Genomic DNA, 19301 nt, shown 5'->3' with positions numbered 1-19301 from the left:
CTCGGGTGAGGTTTACTTCGAACCAAGACCTTTCCTTCCCCTTCCGTAGTCCCAAGCGCATCCTTATGCTTGCGCGCACTCTATCGAAAAAGGATTTCAGTACATCCATTAATATTGTTGCAAAAGCACTCCACATCACGTGCAAGAACATGCCTTGTTCACCCGTTTCGTCGGTAAGAGCACTTAAAGAGGCAGGAATACTTATTTATTGATTCGTGAGAGAAATACGGGGTTGAATAGACACATTTAGGGAGTGGCTCATACGTATGTTCGACCATGAAAGTGGGTGAACAGTGGGTTGATGCATTTGGTTAAAAAACTACCTAACCCGATTGAATATTCTTAACTACTCCCTTCGTCCAATTGATATGTTTACACTTTCTTTATTTCTACCTCACAAAATATAGCAAGTGTAAACATATCACTGGGACAGAGGGGGTAGTTATTTAAGACTAACAAGACCCTCAAGAACCATGTTAAGGCTCGGGTCCCCGTACTTCTCCTAACGCCTTTCCTTATACAGTTAGTCTTGCTGAAGACGGGTCGGAACAAGTGACGGATAATGCCACTCACAAAACGAATAGGGGGGACAAGGTGGGGCACCCCCATGTGCTTCCCTCTCTCCTCTATTTGGGTCATTTGTGAGTGGAAATGGTATCCGTCATTTCAAAGTGACGGATACGTGCCGTCACAAATGAGAATTTGTGTTCCTTATATTATCTATCCCGTTATTTAACTACTTATTGTTACTTACCTGCTTCAGTTTTATTTAGTTAACCTTGCATTTAGTCTATCTTTAGTTTTGTTTCAAAATTAACTTATTTGGCTCCTAACTGAAATAGGACTTAGCATAAATTTCCTAATATCCAGCGTGTAAATTTAGAAAACTATTGATTTATTAGTCATTAAAATTTATGTATATAGTTAATGTACATAGCTAAAAGGAAAAACGAGTCGTACCAAAAAAAAAATAAAAGGAAAAACGAGTGAACATGGATGTAAAGTGATAATAAGAGCATGTTATATACAAGTTTGTACTAAAAAATAATATAAATTACGAACCACAATTAGTATTTTAAAATGTACAATCATTAATATGTCGCACATTCCCTAGTATTTATTTTTATCATATATTTCCTCATAAATGGAAAGGATATTAATTTATATTTATACTAGTTTAGACCATGTGCAATAAATGCACGGTATATAGTATTTTTTTTATAAATAAATAACTTATAAAATAGTGATATTTCATTAATTATCCATATTGCTCATTATTGTATTTTGCTTTGTTGACAATTAATCAAGAGATTGTTTTTGCTGAAATGTATTTTAAATCAAAATATTTTTTACCCACAAAGCTAATACATTCAATTTTTTAGTCATCTCAATTTTTTTTTGTCACGAAAGTAATAGCGGTGATTAAATTTTGTTTTATATGTAGCATGTATTAAGTAATTCTTAAATAATAGTATCAATAAAAGATTTAGCAATTTATAGTTTTATATAAATTTTATTTATATTTTAATTAAGATATTATTGTTTGGAGTTAGAATGAAAATAATATAATTTGATGAAAAGATTAATTTTAATTAAAATATAATAATTTAATGTAATAAAAATGTAATTATTAGTTCCTTTTTTAGTAAATGCACATAATTGTAGTTACCTTCCTTATTTAAAAAGATGTTTTTTGGAGGGAAAAATGTGAGAATTCCTATTTATTAGTAAATAAGCGATGTAGATAAACAACTTTAATATTTTTATAAATATATTTATATCTTAAAATTCATAAGTTTACTGAAACATATCTCTAATGTTATAACTTTATCTCTTTAACTACAGACAACGTGGAGGTGGACCCTAACAAGATCGTGAGGCGAGTTTGTGACGTCTTAGCTGAGGAGGTTGGATGGTTGTCGGATGGTAAAAAGCGGAAGGGCGAAAATGGAGGAGGGCGGAAGATGGGGAGAGTGAGGGATGGGCAGCGGCCCCAGCAAGGTTCGTGAAAGTTAATGTTGACGCATGTGTAACGGAGGGTGAGGGCGTGGAGACATGAGTGTCGTCTAGATGATGGTGGAGAAGTTTTATGGCGCATGACTGTGGTTCGAGAGTAGAACTGGGAGCCATATTTTGGTAAGGCAGTTGCGGTGTTGGATGGGCTTCAGGAGGGGAGGAGTCGAGGATATCAGCATGTGATTATGGAGAGTGACTGTTTGCAGGTTGTTGAGGCGTTGAAGGAGAAGAGAATGGGAAGAAGTGGCTTTTTGTTAATTATCGATGATATTCTAGGTTTATGTAGTGATTTATTTCTGTTGTTTGGTCTTATACATGTCGTGAAAACAACTGTGTAACTCATACGCTTGCTCATGTTAGGCTAGAGTGATTGGTAAAACTATGTGGTCAGAATGCTTGCAATCGACCGCTAGTGCTGCTGTAATTTTCGATTTATCTTTATTGAAGTAATACTTCTACGTGGTTTTTCCCTCACAAAAAAATAGACAATTACTTACCAATGACTTTTCTGTGATAGGCGGAGTAGTTGATGTACAATTTTCATCAAGTGTAAGATTAGCTGTAAAAAAAAATCCAATAGTGAGTGATTATAAATATAAGTCCAAAACAATTTACTTTCTCATATAATCAAGTTTATATTACCGTTGAAATCCCCAAAAGAAATTTGTTTCATCATACTTAAAATATTATCCTGCTGAGAATATGATAATTAGCCAACGCACGTTGATTGAGATTATACGTGTATGAGTAATACATGAGTTGTACAACATACCCTTTGAGTAATATTTGTTTGCAGAAAATATTGTAGTAAGGAGAACAAAGGTTTGATGTGTTGATTCATTGATTGAAAACTTATCGGAGAAGGTAATGACATTATAGAAGTTGGTGCAATAACCTGCATGAGTTAATAATATTTTTGTTGTAAGATTATCAAAGAAAAAAAAATAATATAAAAATTGACATTAAACGAATAACTTTCTAGAATATTTCCATATACAATTTTTTTTAGGATTTTCTACATGGTGATCTGAATTTCATTCAAATCCCACATGCTAACCATACTTTCTCAAAATCATCTCTTGTTGAATTTTGTATTAATGGGGAAAGTATGTTGAAAACATTATGGTTTTGCATGGATGAATTAAGGGAGATTTTTGAGGTTTAAATGATGAATATTAAGAAAAATATCATCAAAAAACTAGTATGGAAAAATTATGGGAAGCTTAGCAAATTTAATGTAGAAATTAGGGATATTTTGATGCAAAAGAGAACCAAGGAAAGATTCATTTCCTAAGGTTGTTTAAAGCCTTAATTGATAGAGGAACGAACTTATTAAAGCTTATGCTGAAATGCCTAATATGAAAGATGTAGAATACAAATAAAGTTAGTTTTTCCAAATCACACTTTTGCGATCAACTCAGCCATTGCCTTATCGGGAATATTTAACGGAAACAAGTTAAGGGCCGTGCCATTTTTATTTAACGAATTACAAGGTTATCTGAAGTGATTTAAAAAAAGCAACAAGAATACCTTGTGTGATTTGAATTAACTTTGGGCCACCAGGCCATGTAGAAAATCTCTTCTTTTTAAAAATGTCAATATTATAGAAAAATATATCACAAGTGGTTTTATGTGATAATAATTAATTTAGGTATCAAATTATATTCTAAAGTAACAAATTAACAACATGTATAGAGTAACTTATAATGATTGTATGATTTGGATGTGTGACATAATGCAAGGAACTCTTACAAAATAAACTGTCATATCCTGCGTGAAATATTTGAAATGTTGTTTAAAATTGAAGTTATAACTGTATAAATTTGACCATTATGTTAGCTAAGAATGACTGCAAGTTTGGCAGTTATTGGTAGGAGTTGTATTAAATTTGTTCCTTTGAGACTCTTGGCTAGACCTGACAAAACTGGCTCGACCCGGATAACCCACCCCAAATCCGACGCGCACCTTAATTAAGGACCTAAATTTGACGAGAAATTCGAATTGACTAAAACTTATTAAAGTTGAACCGGTTTATTATTGGAACTCGAAATGACCTTTAGCAAACTGGAACTATTGGTTACATGTTCCGATAGCTTTGCTTTTTCTCGAATTGATCCTCTTTACGAGATCGTTAGTTCTTTTTCCTAAAAGTGGCCGGTTTCCAAACCCATAGAAAAAGGCCTTTGTTGGTCAAATTATTTGGTCAAAAAATGGGTACATCTGAGAAAGTTCATTTAGAAAAATTGAGGGGTAGAGTTTAGATTAACATAAGCAGGGTTATGGATGAGAAAACTCAATAACACAAAGAGATAAATGAAAAGTTAATAAAATGGAACGATGAGTGATTTGTAGAGTAAATACTACTAAATATAGGAAGGTGAAAATTATTTTGGGATAAATTTTGAGCGAAAGAAGGCAATAAAAGTGGAATGGAGGGAGTAAAACACAACTATTATTGAGTAATATTACTAGTTTATCCTCATTCATGTTAGGACCATTGCACAATTATTTCTTTATTATGTGATATTACATGTATCACCCATATCAAAATTAAGGTTCACCGGAGGAAGATATTTCAGTTCTTTATTTGAAACTTTGTACTTAGATCTTTGACTAAGTCTAGTTTTCAAAGCTTTTTACCCATTGAGTAGTTAAATGCATTTCTGCCATCTATAGATCTTCCAGGAAGAAAAATGGATAAAGATATTAGATTCTCCGTTACATCAAATTGATATGTGTTGTTATAAATGTTCTCTCTTCGATTGTGAATGATGACATAAGAAGCATTATGAATATGCATCTTCTTAGATGCTTAAGGTTAGAATAATCATCACCTCTATTTGTCTCTTTGCATAAGGTGACATCACTTAGAATGTCTCTTTAGAATAATCATCACTTACTTCTAGCTCTTTGCATAAGGTGACATTGTCTCTTTAGAATGTCTTATTTATTTTCTTAACAAATCTCGTTCTTACGTTGACCTACACATGAATTAATGATAATTAATTATCTTTCTTTGGAGTGAGTAATGGAGATGTGAATGGATTAAGAAGTTCACTTACCTTTAGAGTGTTATACGTGTCAGTCTTTTAAATATTTTGGAACTCTTTAATAAAAAAAAGTTAACAAGATGTCAATGCTAACCTCTGATCAATAAAATTAGTCAAAATCATCAGGGTTGAATTGTCTAGTTTTGTCATACTTCGAAAACTTGCAATTGATAATTTTTATTACCTTTGTACTAGATGTTTAATAGCTACATTTTTTTTCTTTTCAAAGAATGTTGTGAATTAAACTAAGTTTGCAGGGATTTTTATTGAAGAATTTCATGTGAGCCAAAAAGTTGTTAGACAATTATTGGAGCAACTTATATTATCCTTAGAAATGCTCAAGAGACAACTTTAAATAAATTTTTAATTAAAATGAAGTGACGTATAACATGGTATCAAGAATAATATTCAGAAGATAAATTTATTTGAAAGTATTGGATTGAAGGTTACTTGATAAAACAATGAGATATCTAGGTGTCAATGTTAATACAAATAACAAGTGAATCTTGGAAAAATTATTAAAGTTTATGGATAACATTGTTTAGGAGTTGCATTTCAAGAGTATTATACGAATTCTCGAATATAAAATTTGCTATCAAGTAAAAGATACATTTTAAGCAAAAAATAGTTCAACAATCTTCCCTTATATATATTATTGGGTAACTAATGTTAGGTATGCTTTGAAACTTTAGTATTTGATGTTATACATATGGTTCGATAACACTTCTAGATACAATTCTTTCCAGGAATCTCCATACTTCAACTAATGTCACTTTTTATTTTGTAATTTAGATTTAAATGGGTTACTCTTTTTATTCAAATGTTACTATAGTTGCTCTTAGTACAATAAAAGATTATAAGAATAAATACTTGACAATAAACATGTCAAGTAATGTTATCTGTTAATAACTTTAAGATCACTTATCTTACTGAAATATTAACATATAAATATAAATATTTGTTAATAAATATATGTAAAGAATGAACAATATATAAATTTGGAAATTATCAAATTTCGAGATTGTGAGGAAAACTTTAAAATAAACCATAATAAATATAAATAAACTATTAACCAAAAAAATATTTAAAACAAAGTGTTATGTTTCTTACTTGTAAACTTTGACTCTTTGGAAGTGATGCATGTGATGGAGCTGTCTGAAATACATAAAAAAAAAATCAAGTTTGTTTGTAAATGAGATAACCTTGATATTACTTCCTATATTCTATTTAATTGTATACATTTTTCAAAATTTCCCTTGTATATTTACAAATATGTATACAACCAAATGAAAGCAAAAATGTATATTGTTTTATATATTCACCTTTTCTAAATCCACATTTTCTGAAGTTACTTTAAACCGCCCTTTTTGTTGAATAACTGCTACCTTTGCTTCCATATCTTCACTATTAGCTAGCGTATATGATATGATTCAATTTGGACATAAAAAAAATTACTTAAGCTAAAAATTGAGCATAAAACAAAATCAGTAAATAAAAGAATTTTATTTTATTTCGGAACAATAGTATCCCTCCCACTTTCGACATTCATCCGTCTTTCCACTTTCAACTCATTCATTAAATTCATTGCATTCCTTAAATATGAAAAATTAACCTCATAAAAAACCTATCTGCAATCAAGTTACCTCTTAGACCTCTTTCATACCTTTATATAACTCAAGTCCTCGCTGAACATCGCCATCGTACTCAATCAGTAATAGTCCAATACAATTCCCGTCATCTACGACTATAACCACGACCACCCCCACCTCTAAATTGATCACCTAAAAAACGCACCACCAAACCCCCAAAACAAGCCTAAATCTTAAACTCACGTCTTTTTTTTTTTTTTTTAATGCCTCCACAAAACCTCAATTTATTCATTGTCGAAGGGGAAGGCGTTGTGAATTACTCATTCGTTATATTTCTCTCTCCTTAGAATCCTAAACGGTAAAAATAACGATAATGTCAGAGAATACTCCCCCGTGCTCTTTTCATTACTACAAAATCGAGCATGATTGCATTTTGGGTGGCGCGAGCAATGGTGGTAGGGTGGCATTGTGGTAGGAGCAAGGTATTACATGCAGGTAGGTGGAATTATGGCTGATAATGAGAAGATATAGCTCGAGAGCAGCTCAAGTTTGGCTCGATCAATGTTCGATAAAAGCTTGGCTCATGCCAACTCGTCTTGATAACTTAGCGAGCTGAGCCGAGCTTGTCTTGAAAAAGCTCGCGAGGTTCTCAACTTGTCTAATTAGATAAAATCTTGCTGTTTTTTTATAAAACTATTTTATCATGATTATATTTTTGTATTTCCATATCAAATGTTGTAATTGATTTGCCCAATATTTTTCAATATGACCTACGAATCCCTTTTCTTAAAGTATCAAAACGAAAAAAACATTGAAAAATTTAAGAATAATATATATAATCTCGAATTGAGCTCGAACTCAGCTCGAGCTCGGGTTTAAGCTCGCATATTTGATATTGAGGTCGATTTTCAAGTTCAGGTGAGCTCGAGATCGGGTTTTGTTTCATAAACACACTCGTCTCATTATCACCCCTAGGTGGGATGGTGGCGTCGATGGACTTTGTTTTGTCTTATAGTTGGAAGACTTGAGGTAGCAGTGGTGTGGGTCCAATGATGTTGTGGTATGAGTTTGGCGCTTTGATGTTAAGAATTGAGGACTGATGGTCTGGTCTGGAGTGTGCACCATGGGCATATAACTAAGCACAATTTGGTACTCATACATGACTTACTCGTCTTAATAATAGTGTGAAATGAAATAGTATATGATCCTAAAAAATAAGAGATAGTGTTGTATGTAATTATGATTATTACACGACTTAAGAACGTAAATAAAATAACTTTAAATGCAAACCTGGTGAAGCTCTGGTTGTTCTAGGCGTTGGCTCAGACGCTGATTCTTCTAATCCACTTGTACTTATTCCAACATCGTTGATAGATATATGTTCCGCTTGCTTTGGTGATTTAAAGCTATATTTTTCAAATCAATTAACAAGATAAATTTAATTTTTTTATAATTTGATCATGATAACATATTTAACTATATGAACTATTACAATTACAAGTTCTAAAATTTAGTGATGAATATCTTAAGAACTAAAAAATTTAAAATTGGAACCTAACCATATAACATGTAACATGTTTTGTGTCTTATTAAATATAATACCTAAAGTTTATACAACAATAATTTATGGTCTTATTCATTAATGTTTCAATTCAAAAATCATGTTTAGGATATTGGGGTGTTCTACAATGCAACGAATTCGATTTAAAAAACTCATGAGTTAGATGTGACATACTTAGAATTAGTTTGAGTGTTCATAATCTTTTCTTAGTAATAAATTGTAATCTACTCCCTCATATCCTTTCCAAAGTACCCATCCACTTTTCTTAAATTCAATTAAATTAAGTCAAATTTTAAAAATTTAAATGAAATTTGACCTATATATGTTTGTTATTAAAAGAGTTTTCGAAAATTTATATTTTCGACGCAAAAAAAAAATACATAAATGCGGAAAAACGTACAAAGTGTCGTCTTTTAGACGTTGAAAAGTCAAATGGGTAATTAGAATGGTTAGAGGATGTAATTGTTAATAATCTTCAACAGCGACCGAATAGTTTAATTTTAATATATCTCAAGAAATTAATTATATATATTTTTTTTAAATTGGTCTAATCCTATGGAATCACACAACAACACTACATGGTGCACATATATATTGAGTTTTCCCAATAGTTTTTTTATATCGCCTTGTCATTTCCGATGATAATCGTCTATTATGTATAACTAGTCAATTGTTGAATAAAAGCTAAGTTCACTAAGGGTATTATAAGAAAAATATGATCTCATCCCTTATTTACTAAAGCGAAAAACAATAAAGTATTATGGCAATTAATCCTCATTAATAAATGCTGATTTGTCGACACTACAACATTTCCTAGAAAATGAAGTACAAATTTGTAAAATAAAATGGGATTTTTGATAACTATTACCTTTTAAATGCTCTATTTTAAGAACTACTGCCACTATAATTTTTGTTTAAAAACTACTGCCATATTGTTTGGTTCGATTCGAAAATACTATCAAATCTCATATTTAGCTTATAAAACTCAATCTCAGCCGTTGGATTAAATTTTTCATCTTAAGTTCTAGATTAACTACCTAATTTACCCTTTTCCCCTTTAGATAAAAACACTCCCAATCACTTACCTATCTTCTTCTTCTCCTCAATCACTTTTATTCCCCATTATCATACACCCCCCCCCCCCCCCTCTCTCTTCTTTTTTTTTTGTTGATTGTAATTAGGAGAAACTTTAATTGACCGAGTTTTCTATTAGTTTAGTCTTCTTCTTTTTGTTTCACTTTCATTAGTCTAATATTTGTTTGTTTTTCAATTTAGGGTTTATGAACCCACGATTCAATTGTGAGAAAAGACGAAGGGTATTGTTAAAGTCAACTGATGTAGAAGAGAGGGTTGTCATTAGGGTTGATTATTGGTAACTCTTTTAAATGATTTTTGTTTTTTTGTGTTGTAAAAGTTTTCTAAGCATTGTGTCAAAGCTTTGAGACTTTTAGAATGATATGTAATGAATTATGGAAGGTTGAAAAAGAAATTGATCTACAATCTAGGTGAATGTAGGTTAAATAGATGAGGTAATTTCTCTGTCTTGATTAGTAAAATAGGTTAATTAGATGAAGAAACGTGAAAGTTTTTCCCCTAATTTGAGAGGCAAGGCTAAGATGAGTTCTAATTTTACATTGAAGTGTAAGTAACAGGTGGAAGGGTTAAATGAAGTGCAAAATAGTTTATTGATGCCAAATATTAGGTAAGGATGAGATTTGATATTGTTTTCAATCTGAATCAAATAATGTGGTACTAGTTTTTAAACAAAAATTAACTTGGTAGTACTTAATATAGTCCCCTACAAAGGCAATAGTTATAAAAAAATCCAAACAAAATACTCACTATCCACGATAACTACCCATAATGAAAAAAAAAAAAAAAAAAAAAAAAAAAAAAAACTAACTGACACATAAGAAACAGGATGTCAGATACTATTTAAAGGGAGCGAACTATGTACTCCATATATACCATTCGAAATGGATATCCTCCCTAGTTTGGTAGCATAGGTTATGCTCAAGATTAAAGAAAAAGTATAATATTTGTTTTACAGTAAGAAAATGTCAGGCATTTGCTTCACCTTAAAAAAAATGTTATTTGTACATGTAAATTAATAGTATAGTTATTTTTTATAAAATTATTAAATTCAAATGATAAACCCATCACACAATATAGATCATAATGTATAAATTGTTTTTCAAAAATTCATTTAGTTTGAGTTTTTAAACCGATTGGTGCAAATTTACATGGGTGTAACACTAATAATAGCACATGGAATAGTCAGGGGAATAATTGTCTTCTTACTAAGCCAGTTTTTTAATTATATTAAATTAGGAACCTTGAGTGCTCTCCTTGTTATGCTTTAAATTAGAATTCTGACTTTTAGGTGTTTTGTAACTACATTTATCCACATAAGAATAAAAATATTGGTAAATTTCTCACTGTTATTTAGTTCTCACAATTGTATTTCACAAAGAAAAAGAGCGGGAGACAAATTTTCCATCTAAATAATTTTTTTATTTGAAGGATCATTTTTGTATATCTTTTTCCCCAGTTAACTTAGTTCATTAAATTAGATGTCAATATAGGGGAATAAAAAGAAGGTCATAATAAATGAAATAGAAGATGACGGGTCAACTCTTATTAATCGTACTTGTTCGTCAAACGTCACTATGTAAAAAAATCCAATTTGTCACAAACTAGACATAGACACTCATGGCGGTTCATCAAGTTGTGAACATAATAAGAAAATTACATGTATTTTCTATGCACTCTGGTTTTACCTCAACACTCCTTAGTAAATTTTGTAAGTCTTTCTAGATATTTAAGTCCATGAGTTTTGATACAATAACAAAGATTAACAATAGCTTAAATTCTTAAATAAAATAGCAATAAAAAAAACTTCAAAAAAACACAAGACCCCGGATGATAGACCGACCGGTGATCACTTATCTCTTATCCACCGGCCGGATTACATGAATCATACCCATAATTTTGACCTTTAAACCATAATTTCAACCGTTCAATCAAAATGTTAACGACTCAGAAAAGACAATAAAAAAATGGGAGAAATGGTGACCAACCGGTATGTTGGACGAGGGAAGGTGACCATCTTAAATCACGTGTTTTTCCCCGGATATTTGATTGAATAACTCATGTAATAGTATTGAATAAACTGTGTTATTGTATCGGGATTCAAAGACTCAAATATTTAAAGGGATTCACCATATATACTGTTTATTTCACATTCTTATTCTTTAATCTCTTTAGACTCTATACTTGGTTTATTTTAGAAAATATGTAGTCATTTCTTAAGATATTTCGTTTGCCATAGTAGTTTCTTACATAGAAATTTTTTATTTAGAATTAACAAGTCTTAAAAACGATTTTGAAATCATACCTTTCTGATCTCATAATTGGAATTTCTAATGTATATGCGCATGTTGACGATGTTGCCCTTCTATGATGTAATGGCAATGTAGAACTATCCGCCATTTTTCCAGTAGCTTCCTTGTCCAATGTCGCATCTTCATTTTTTTCACCATTTTCTACTTGACGCGGAGAACAACATTGAGATGTAGATTTCTCAGTATTTGAACTAGCTCCACTAAGATCATCCTCTAATTTATCATATAGATTTCTGAAACATTACCAAGTGAAATTATCAATGAACTCAATAAATGTCAATAGTATGATACATAGTATGATTCAATTTGTTATATAAATATAATGTCAATTAAACATTTTATCAAAATTCAAGAGTAATATTTTACTTTGAAGATTTGTTTGATGAATCCATGGTTGGAAGGGGATTGAATAAAGCGCAGTAGATATGATCATTTTCCTCCTATCAAAACATGAAATCGTGAAATCAAAATCCAATAAACATATTAATGCACAATATCATGAAGTAGGAAATACTAAATGTGTAGCTTGTGAAGATTGAGAAACATTAGAAAATTGATATTCTAATTGGCCGTCTATCCCAACTCCTTGATCTTTATCAAATAGTTCATCTTCTTGAATCTGCAAAATTATACATACATAAAACAAGTTAAATAAGTCGTTGTCAGAAAATATAAGTCTTTTAGAAATAACATATTATTTACTATAAATATAGCAGTGTACCAGTGATGCTTGAGCTTTCAAGTCTTCTAGGTTGAAATTCCACCCACTTATTCCTCTTTTATATTCATTCTAAAAACATAATTAGAAGAGTTGATTCAATTGTAATTCATCACAAATTATTCAAACTAAGTAATAAAGATAAGAATTATTCCAGAGCAACAAAATTTATAATAGCGATAATAATAATATAAATTATTTTTGTCGAAATGAGAAATAGTGGACATGATAATAAAAAAAAGTATAATATAATTTATTAATCCAAAAATTGTATTAATCGGTTTTCCTTCTCGGTTTTAATAATATGAATGCTTTCATATGTCATTATTGTTATTTGTCTCATAATAAATATAGAAATTGTACCATATCATAAGAGTTATTTTATGTATCTTAATAATTGTTGGTACATGGAGTCATGACATACTCGGGATTCATGGTAAATGTAAAAGAGGTATACTTGGCATATTGTTTTGCATATTGTGTTACATTTGGTTGTTGGGGAGTTGTGGTGGTGTTGTGGTGGTGTGGAGAGTGAGGCGGTTCGGGAGACAATATCACGCTGGGGTCGCTCCTTGAAGTTTCTTACATCAAGGAGGACGTCCACGTTAATGATATTAGGAGGAGGGATTTGTGTTGAAATGCTAATCTGGCAAGGGTCCGGATCGCGATCTGGACTTGGTATACCGTGTTTCGATGCAAATATCTTTTGGGCTACCGCATGGCTGTTGTTGGCGGTGATGCGTTGTCGTCACTAGGTTGAGGTGGAGTTGGAGTCGGTTTGGAGGAGGCGATGTGTTAGGTGTGTCTCATTCTTTTGCATTGCATTTATTTTGGGTCGTGAGTATTTGTATTATTGAGACTCACTTGTTTTAGTTTTGTGCCAAATTGTCAGCTCCTTTAATTATGGTGGCCTGTGATGTTCTATATGACATTTTCGTTTATATGGGGAGCAGTTAGATTGCAGGTTTTGGATTTGGTGATGATCGGGACATGGGTCGAGCCATTGCCATTCGGAGTCTAGTTGAGCAGTCACACTATAGTGGATGTATACTTTATTCGAGGTGTGGTGGTAGTTTGAGACATTGTAAATTGTATAATTCATTTTGTATTAATCACTAAACCTTAGACTTTAATGAATATTTCTTAATTGGAGTTTAGATACTTTACCTAGGGAAACTGCGATAGTAGCACTCCTACCTACCTTGAACGGGTAAGTGGGGGTGTTACAAAATCAAACCAAAAAATTAAACCTCTCAATCAAGCACAAAATCAAATGCATAATGGATTCTTTATCTGGGTATGTTTTATTTACTTGTTTATTATTATTTCTTCTCTAAATCTATAAGTGTTGATATTGATTATTAAAGAACAAGCTTATAATGTTAATGATTCTTTGATAGTTAATGATCAGGTTTCAATTGTATTTGATTAATGGAAGAAAGCGACTCCAACTTGCACCCAATGAGAGTATGAGCGCTTTTCTATATAATCATAACTGATGGATTATGAGATGGACATATGGGTAGTAGGTTTGTTGTGAATTTAATGCAAAAGACATGTTGTATAAAGTAAGGATTGCTTCTTTTGTTAATTTATGAACCGTTCATCAATCCAAATCAACAAATGAACTAAGGTATTTGGGTTTCCAGACGTTAGAATTTGCGGCCCAAAAATTATTTCGCTGAATTTTGTTCTGCTTATAAAGTTTGTAATATAGTAAACACTGAGCATAAACATCTTCCAATAAGGACACTTTAGGAGAAGAATTATGAGTTTAAAGGGAGGAAGGAAGATAGGGAGGGAGGTGAATTTTTAGTGAATTATGAAATTAGAGAGAGAGAGAGAGAGAGAGAGAGAGAGAGCGAGAGAGTTTTCTAGTAATGAAGAAATGTCATTAAATAGGATAACAACAAAAGTAAGAAGGAAAATGATTAGGCGAACTTAAAATTTAGAGGAAACGTTTCGACGTGTAAATGACTGAAAATTGACATAAGTCACTGGAAAAAAGAATTTGTAAGCTTTGAACATGATAAATGACATATAAGAAAGTGTTAGAAATAGTGTTTAGACCTGTTTCTTACTCAGTGTTAGTAAATGGAACAACAGGAGACGTTTTTAGACCTACTCGAGGTATTCGACAAGGAGACCCACTTTCACCATATATATTTATTATGTGCGGCGAGATTTTAACAAGATCTCTACAAAAAATTAGTGATTTTAGCTCTAGTGATATTGGTATTAGAATTGGATTTGGGGTGGAGAAAATTCCTTTTCTCACTTTTGCGGACGACACTATCATTTTCGCTAAAGCCTCTAACCAGAGTTCTAGAACTATTAAGTCTATTTTAGATAATTTTTGCACGATTTCTGTACAATTTATTAATTTTGACAAATCCACTTTTCAATGCACTAGAAATATTGAGCGTTCTCTTCGTGAATCCTTTAGAGGCATTCTTCACATGAACGAGGAAGCTCATTTGGGTAAGTATTTAGGATGTCCTATAATTGATAGCAGAGTGACTAAAAATACTTTCCAGAACATTATTCAATCTTCTTGCACTCAATTATCGAAATGGAAAGCGAATTCTTTATCCCAAGCAAGTAGACTAGTAATTGTCAATGCTAATTTAGCCGCGAAGGGAACATTTCAGATGCAAAGCTTCCTCCTCCCTTTATCGATCCATAATAGATTAGATAAAATTAATAGAGACTTTCTTTGGAATAAGAATCCTTCCCAACGTTCTCCTAATTTGATTGGGTGGCATAAAGTTTGTTTACCAAAGTCAGTTGGTGGTTTAGGAATTAAATCTTCTGAAGCAGCTAATAAAACTCTTCAAATGAAACATTTATGGAAAATTCTTATGGATAAGGAAAGTATATGAGTCAAAGTGATAAGTAAAAAATACTTGAAAAATTATTCACTCTTTGATTATAAGCCTAATTCAGTCTCTTCTTGGCAATGGCGTAAACTTATGAGTCTTCGGACTTTATTTAGAAAAGGACTGAGATGGCAGGTAGGTAATGGTAGCAACATTAAGTTTTGGTCTGATAATTGAGTTTTTTCACACCCACTTACAAGCAGTATGGTTGATGATGATAGTAACCGTAATCCTAATCTTTTGGTTAAAGATTTCATAACCTCAGACAAACAATGGGATGTTTGTAAATTATCCAGTTTAGTGAATAACGATATTGCTAATTAGATTACTAACATTCCACTGCCACATAATGATATTCCAGATACCCTCATTTGGGGATTGTCCGTAGATGGAATTTTCTCTACCAAAACAACAACTTGGTTAGCGCAAGGTTTGTTCGATTAAACTCTTGACAAATGTGAATTTCAGTGGATTTAGAAATTGAATATTCCTCCAAAATTGAAATTTTTTCTTTGGAAAGCCTGTGTTGACGGCCTTCCAACGAAAAGTAGACTTCTCAAGAGTCATATTGATGTCTCACCTCATTGTGTTCTGTGCAACAATCCTATTGAAAACAAAGATCATTTCTTTTACGAATGACCGTTGATTGGGTCTGTCATACAAGACTTGAACGTTATTAGTTTCAACGAGTTTTTTGTCAAATTATGATAATATTACAAGCCAAAATTTTCTAACGAAATTTAATTATCTCAAAGATTTAATTACAAAAGATGATTTCATTAAGATTATTTTTATTTGGTGGAATGCATGGTTTCATAGAAATGATATTATCTTTAATAATGTTAATGTAAGTATCAGCAAACTTATTACTTTATGTAATAATAGCACTAAGACCTGGAATGTGACTAGATTTAAGGATCTCAACAATCCCGAGATAGAAGAGTCAACTAGAAACAACTCTAGTAAGGAAGAAATTTGGTGGGAAAAACCTAGAAACGGTTTCTTAAAGCTAAATTTTGACGGATCGAGAATAGAAGATAATAAAGCTGCTTTAGGATATTTAATAAGAGATCACAATGGTAAAGTCATTTTGTTGAGAGCAAAAAAGTGCGGATCAAATAGTATCCTTGTTGCGGAACTCTCGCTTTAAAAGAAGATATTTTAACAGCTAAATACTTAGGAATCTCAAAGTTAATTGTAAAGGGTAATAATTTATGTGTTATTAACTCAATTCGAGGTACTTGGCAAATTCCTTGGGAAATTTCTAGTATTATCAAGGATGTGAAATTAAATCTTCATTTTTTCGATGAAGTGATAATTAAACATTGCTTTCGTGAAGCCAACAAGGTTGCTGACTTCATGGCTTCTATTGGACATTCATGTCCAACTCTTTCGAGGTGGTTTGATAGCCGGTGGCTTCAACTTACCTCCCTCATTCGAAAAGATGAGATAGGTTGGTCCTACCTTAAAGGATCAACCTAATTTTCTTACATAATCAATATATATATATATATATATATATATATATATATATATATATATAAGAAAGTGTTAGACAAAAATGAAAATAAAAGTTGGTAGTTTAAAAAGTACGCGCTCTGTTCCGATCATTTATTTACCTTTACTTTTGGCACAAAGAACAAGGTAGGAGGAGGGGACCACTTGTTGTTGTCATAGTTAATGGATGACAAGTAGACAATGTGAATTTAATGATCATTTTACTAAGAAAAATATTTCCAATCTAGAAAGGTAAAAAAAAAATAATGGGATACACTAATATGAAACATGTAAGAAAATGATTATGACAGAAGGAGTAACATTTATAAAAGAGTAGTTTAAAATATTTGATTACATTGTTGGTATACTTAGGGATGATAATGGGTAGGGTCTGGGTAGGGTCCGCCTAGACCCGGACCCGACCCGAGATTTTCCCTTTGGACCCGTACCCGACCCAGACCCGCAAGGGTCTAAAATTTGAGGACCCATACCCGGACCCTATGGGTAAGGGTAGGGTCTGGGTCTACCCTCGGGTCCGAGTTTCAGCCACTTTAGTAACAAAATTAACAGCTATAGGGTCTATAATATTAAAAAAAAAAATTTATACTACTTTAACATTATGAGTTTATTAATCTGCCGTTAATGGTGGTTGTCGGTCGCCGGCTATTAGAGAGGTGGTTGTCAGTCGCGTATCAGTGTTGTGGTGCTGGTTTTCTTGTGTCAGTGGTGGAGTGGTGGTATTGTCAGTGGTTGGGTTTTATCACTTTATGGGATGAGGGAAGAGAAATATACTTTAGTTGGGTTTCTACAGTCTGCCAGTATGAATTTAGAAAAGTTGTAATTTTGATTTTTTTTCTTTAATAAAGGGTCTAAGGGTCGGGTATGGGTCTCATAACTTAGACCCGAAAACGGACCCGAAATATTTTCTTAAGACCCATACCCGACCCATACCCATTGGGTCTGAAAAAATGAGACCCATACCCGACCCATTAGGGTCCGACCCTCAGGGTCTGGGTCGGGTCCCCGATCCACTACCATCCTTAGGTATACTCCACAATAATGGTTATGGGTAAAAAGTAACATAGAGGAAAGATTAATTTTAAACCAATGTTAAAAAGATCTTCAATCGTTGCAATATAGGTCAAGTTTGAAAACTAGATGTCTTTGTAGGGGACCTGGTTATCGATGGCTCATGCTTATAAACTTCAAAGGAAAATTTGTTTGGGAGGTAGAAATCAGCAAGGACACCTACTCTTATACTCTTTAGAGAATCTTAAATGTAAGAGACAGTTGGATTCAGAGTCATGATAACATTTTTGTTGCTGGGAATGTTGTGACACAATGTTATAATGGGGTAAGTTTCAGGTTTCCAAAGCCTATGATCGCATACGAAGATATAATCTTGATGTTAGATGGACTAAAGCTTATATAATTCTACGATAACTTCGAGCCATAGAGTTATTGCTACTATAACTTTCTAGGGAATGCAAACTACCATTGGTAACATAATCAACATAAACGTCTACTTAGTGAATAGATATTGTTTATGTGGTAATATGAATACTGAAACTAAACATCATTTTTTACTTTAATCGATCTTAATCTCAGAAGTTTGGAAGAGTTTGTTACACAAGATAGGGATCAACACACAGGGTTATGATTATGATGATGAACGAAATTAGATTCTTAGTAGGAAACAAATGAAGCATTGGAAAATCAGTTGGCTAAAAAGCACTTTGACAGCTGCAGTCCAAGTCCTTTGAACTGACTGAAATGTCAGAATTTTTACTAGTAAGAGCTTTCAACCTGCTCTTCTCATCAGGAAGATTAAATAAGTTGGTGTTCGACTATTCATTCATTCTAAACATTATGAGTATGAAGGAATGATGTTGGCTCTAAATAGATAGGGTTTGTTTGATTTTTTAGTGAAAAATTGTCTAGTGTTTAGTCTCTTTTGTAGAAAAAATCTCTATTTTTTTCCTCCATGTGTGAATGAATATAATAAAGACATATTTTTCTTGAAAAAATAAAAATAAAAATAAAAATTAGGGTTATGTAATGATAATACTCTAAATTATGGAGGTGCTTCTTAAAATATTCCAAACTTTATTTTAACTACCAATGTACCCAACTTTCACATCTATTCCTTCCTACTAAAACTGGTGAAAGAGTTACCTGTTGAACCAGTTTCTTTCTATTTTATCCCTTCTCTTTCTTCACCTACTAACACCATTAATCTTCTTTTTCTTTCTGCAGAACACCAAAAACTTAAAAACATCTCCTCCAATTAATCCTTTGTACCATCTCCATTCACATCACCATCGTCTACCTCAACCTCCTTTCACTCCTCTGATCTTCATCATCTTTTCGCTCCTCATCATCATCTACCTTCACGTTCGCCCCTAATTCCAAATCATCATCCTTAAAATCACGCTTATGTCTTGGATCTTTCTCCAAACATACGGTTTCGGTTTCGTTTTCGATTAATTTCGTGAGTCTGCCATGGCAGGAGCATCAATTTCATAGGTCTACTATGGAGCTTAATATATGTCATACGGTTTCGGAGTTGGTTTGAGGTTTTAAAATC

General features: G+C 32.2%; 1 protein-coding gene across 2 annotated transcripts in view; it reads right to left on the bottom strand.

Moving 5' to 3' along the window:
* Nucleotides 1-19301, bottom strand: part of LOC141605687 (serine/threonine-protein kinase BLUS1) — an 84186-nt gene that overhangs the window by 21445 nt on the left and 43440 nt on the right. Inside the window, exons 10-19 of one of the 2 annotated variants that reach the window (XM_074424558.1) lie at nucleotides 12342-12410; nucleotides 12165-12239; nucleotides 11987-12060; nucleotides 11614-11853; nucleotides 7946-8061; nucleotides 6389-6477; nucleotides 6177-6221; nucleotides 2789-2911; nucleotides 2659-2707; nucleotides 2514-2575 (exon numbers count right to left, since the gene is read on the bottom strand). In XM_074424558.1, the coding sequence (XP_074280659.1) occupies nucleotides 2514-2575; nucleotides 2659-2707; nucleotides 2789-2911; nucleotides 6177-6221; nucleotides 6389-6477; nucleotides 7946-8061; nucleotides 11614-11853; nucleotides 11987-12060; nucleotides 12165-12239; nucleotides 12342-12410 (942 nt within the window). The remainder of the gene's footprint in view (nucleotides 1-2513; nucleotides 2576-2658; nucleotides 2708-2788; nucleotides 2912-6176; nucleotides 6222-6388; nucleotides 6478-7945; nucleotides 8062-11613; nucleotides 11854-11986; nucleotides 12061-12164; nucleotides 12240-12341; nucleotides 12411-19301) is intronic. The other variant, XR_012526427.1, reaches the window with a different exon arrangement.

The sequence above is a fragment of the Silene latifolia genome, chromosome 10 (genome assembly GCF_048544455.1).
Source record: "Silene latifolia isolate original U9 population chromosome 10, ASM4854445v1, whole genome shotgun sequence".
Taxonomy (NCBI): Eukaryota; Viridiplantae; Streptophyta; class Magnoliopsida; order Caryophyllales; family Caryophyllaceae; genus Silene; species Silene latifolia.
The sequence above is the reverse complement of the archived record's forward strand: the minus strand, read 5'-3'. Positions and strand labels throughout refer to the sequence as shown.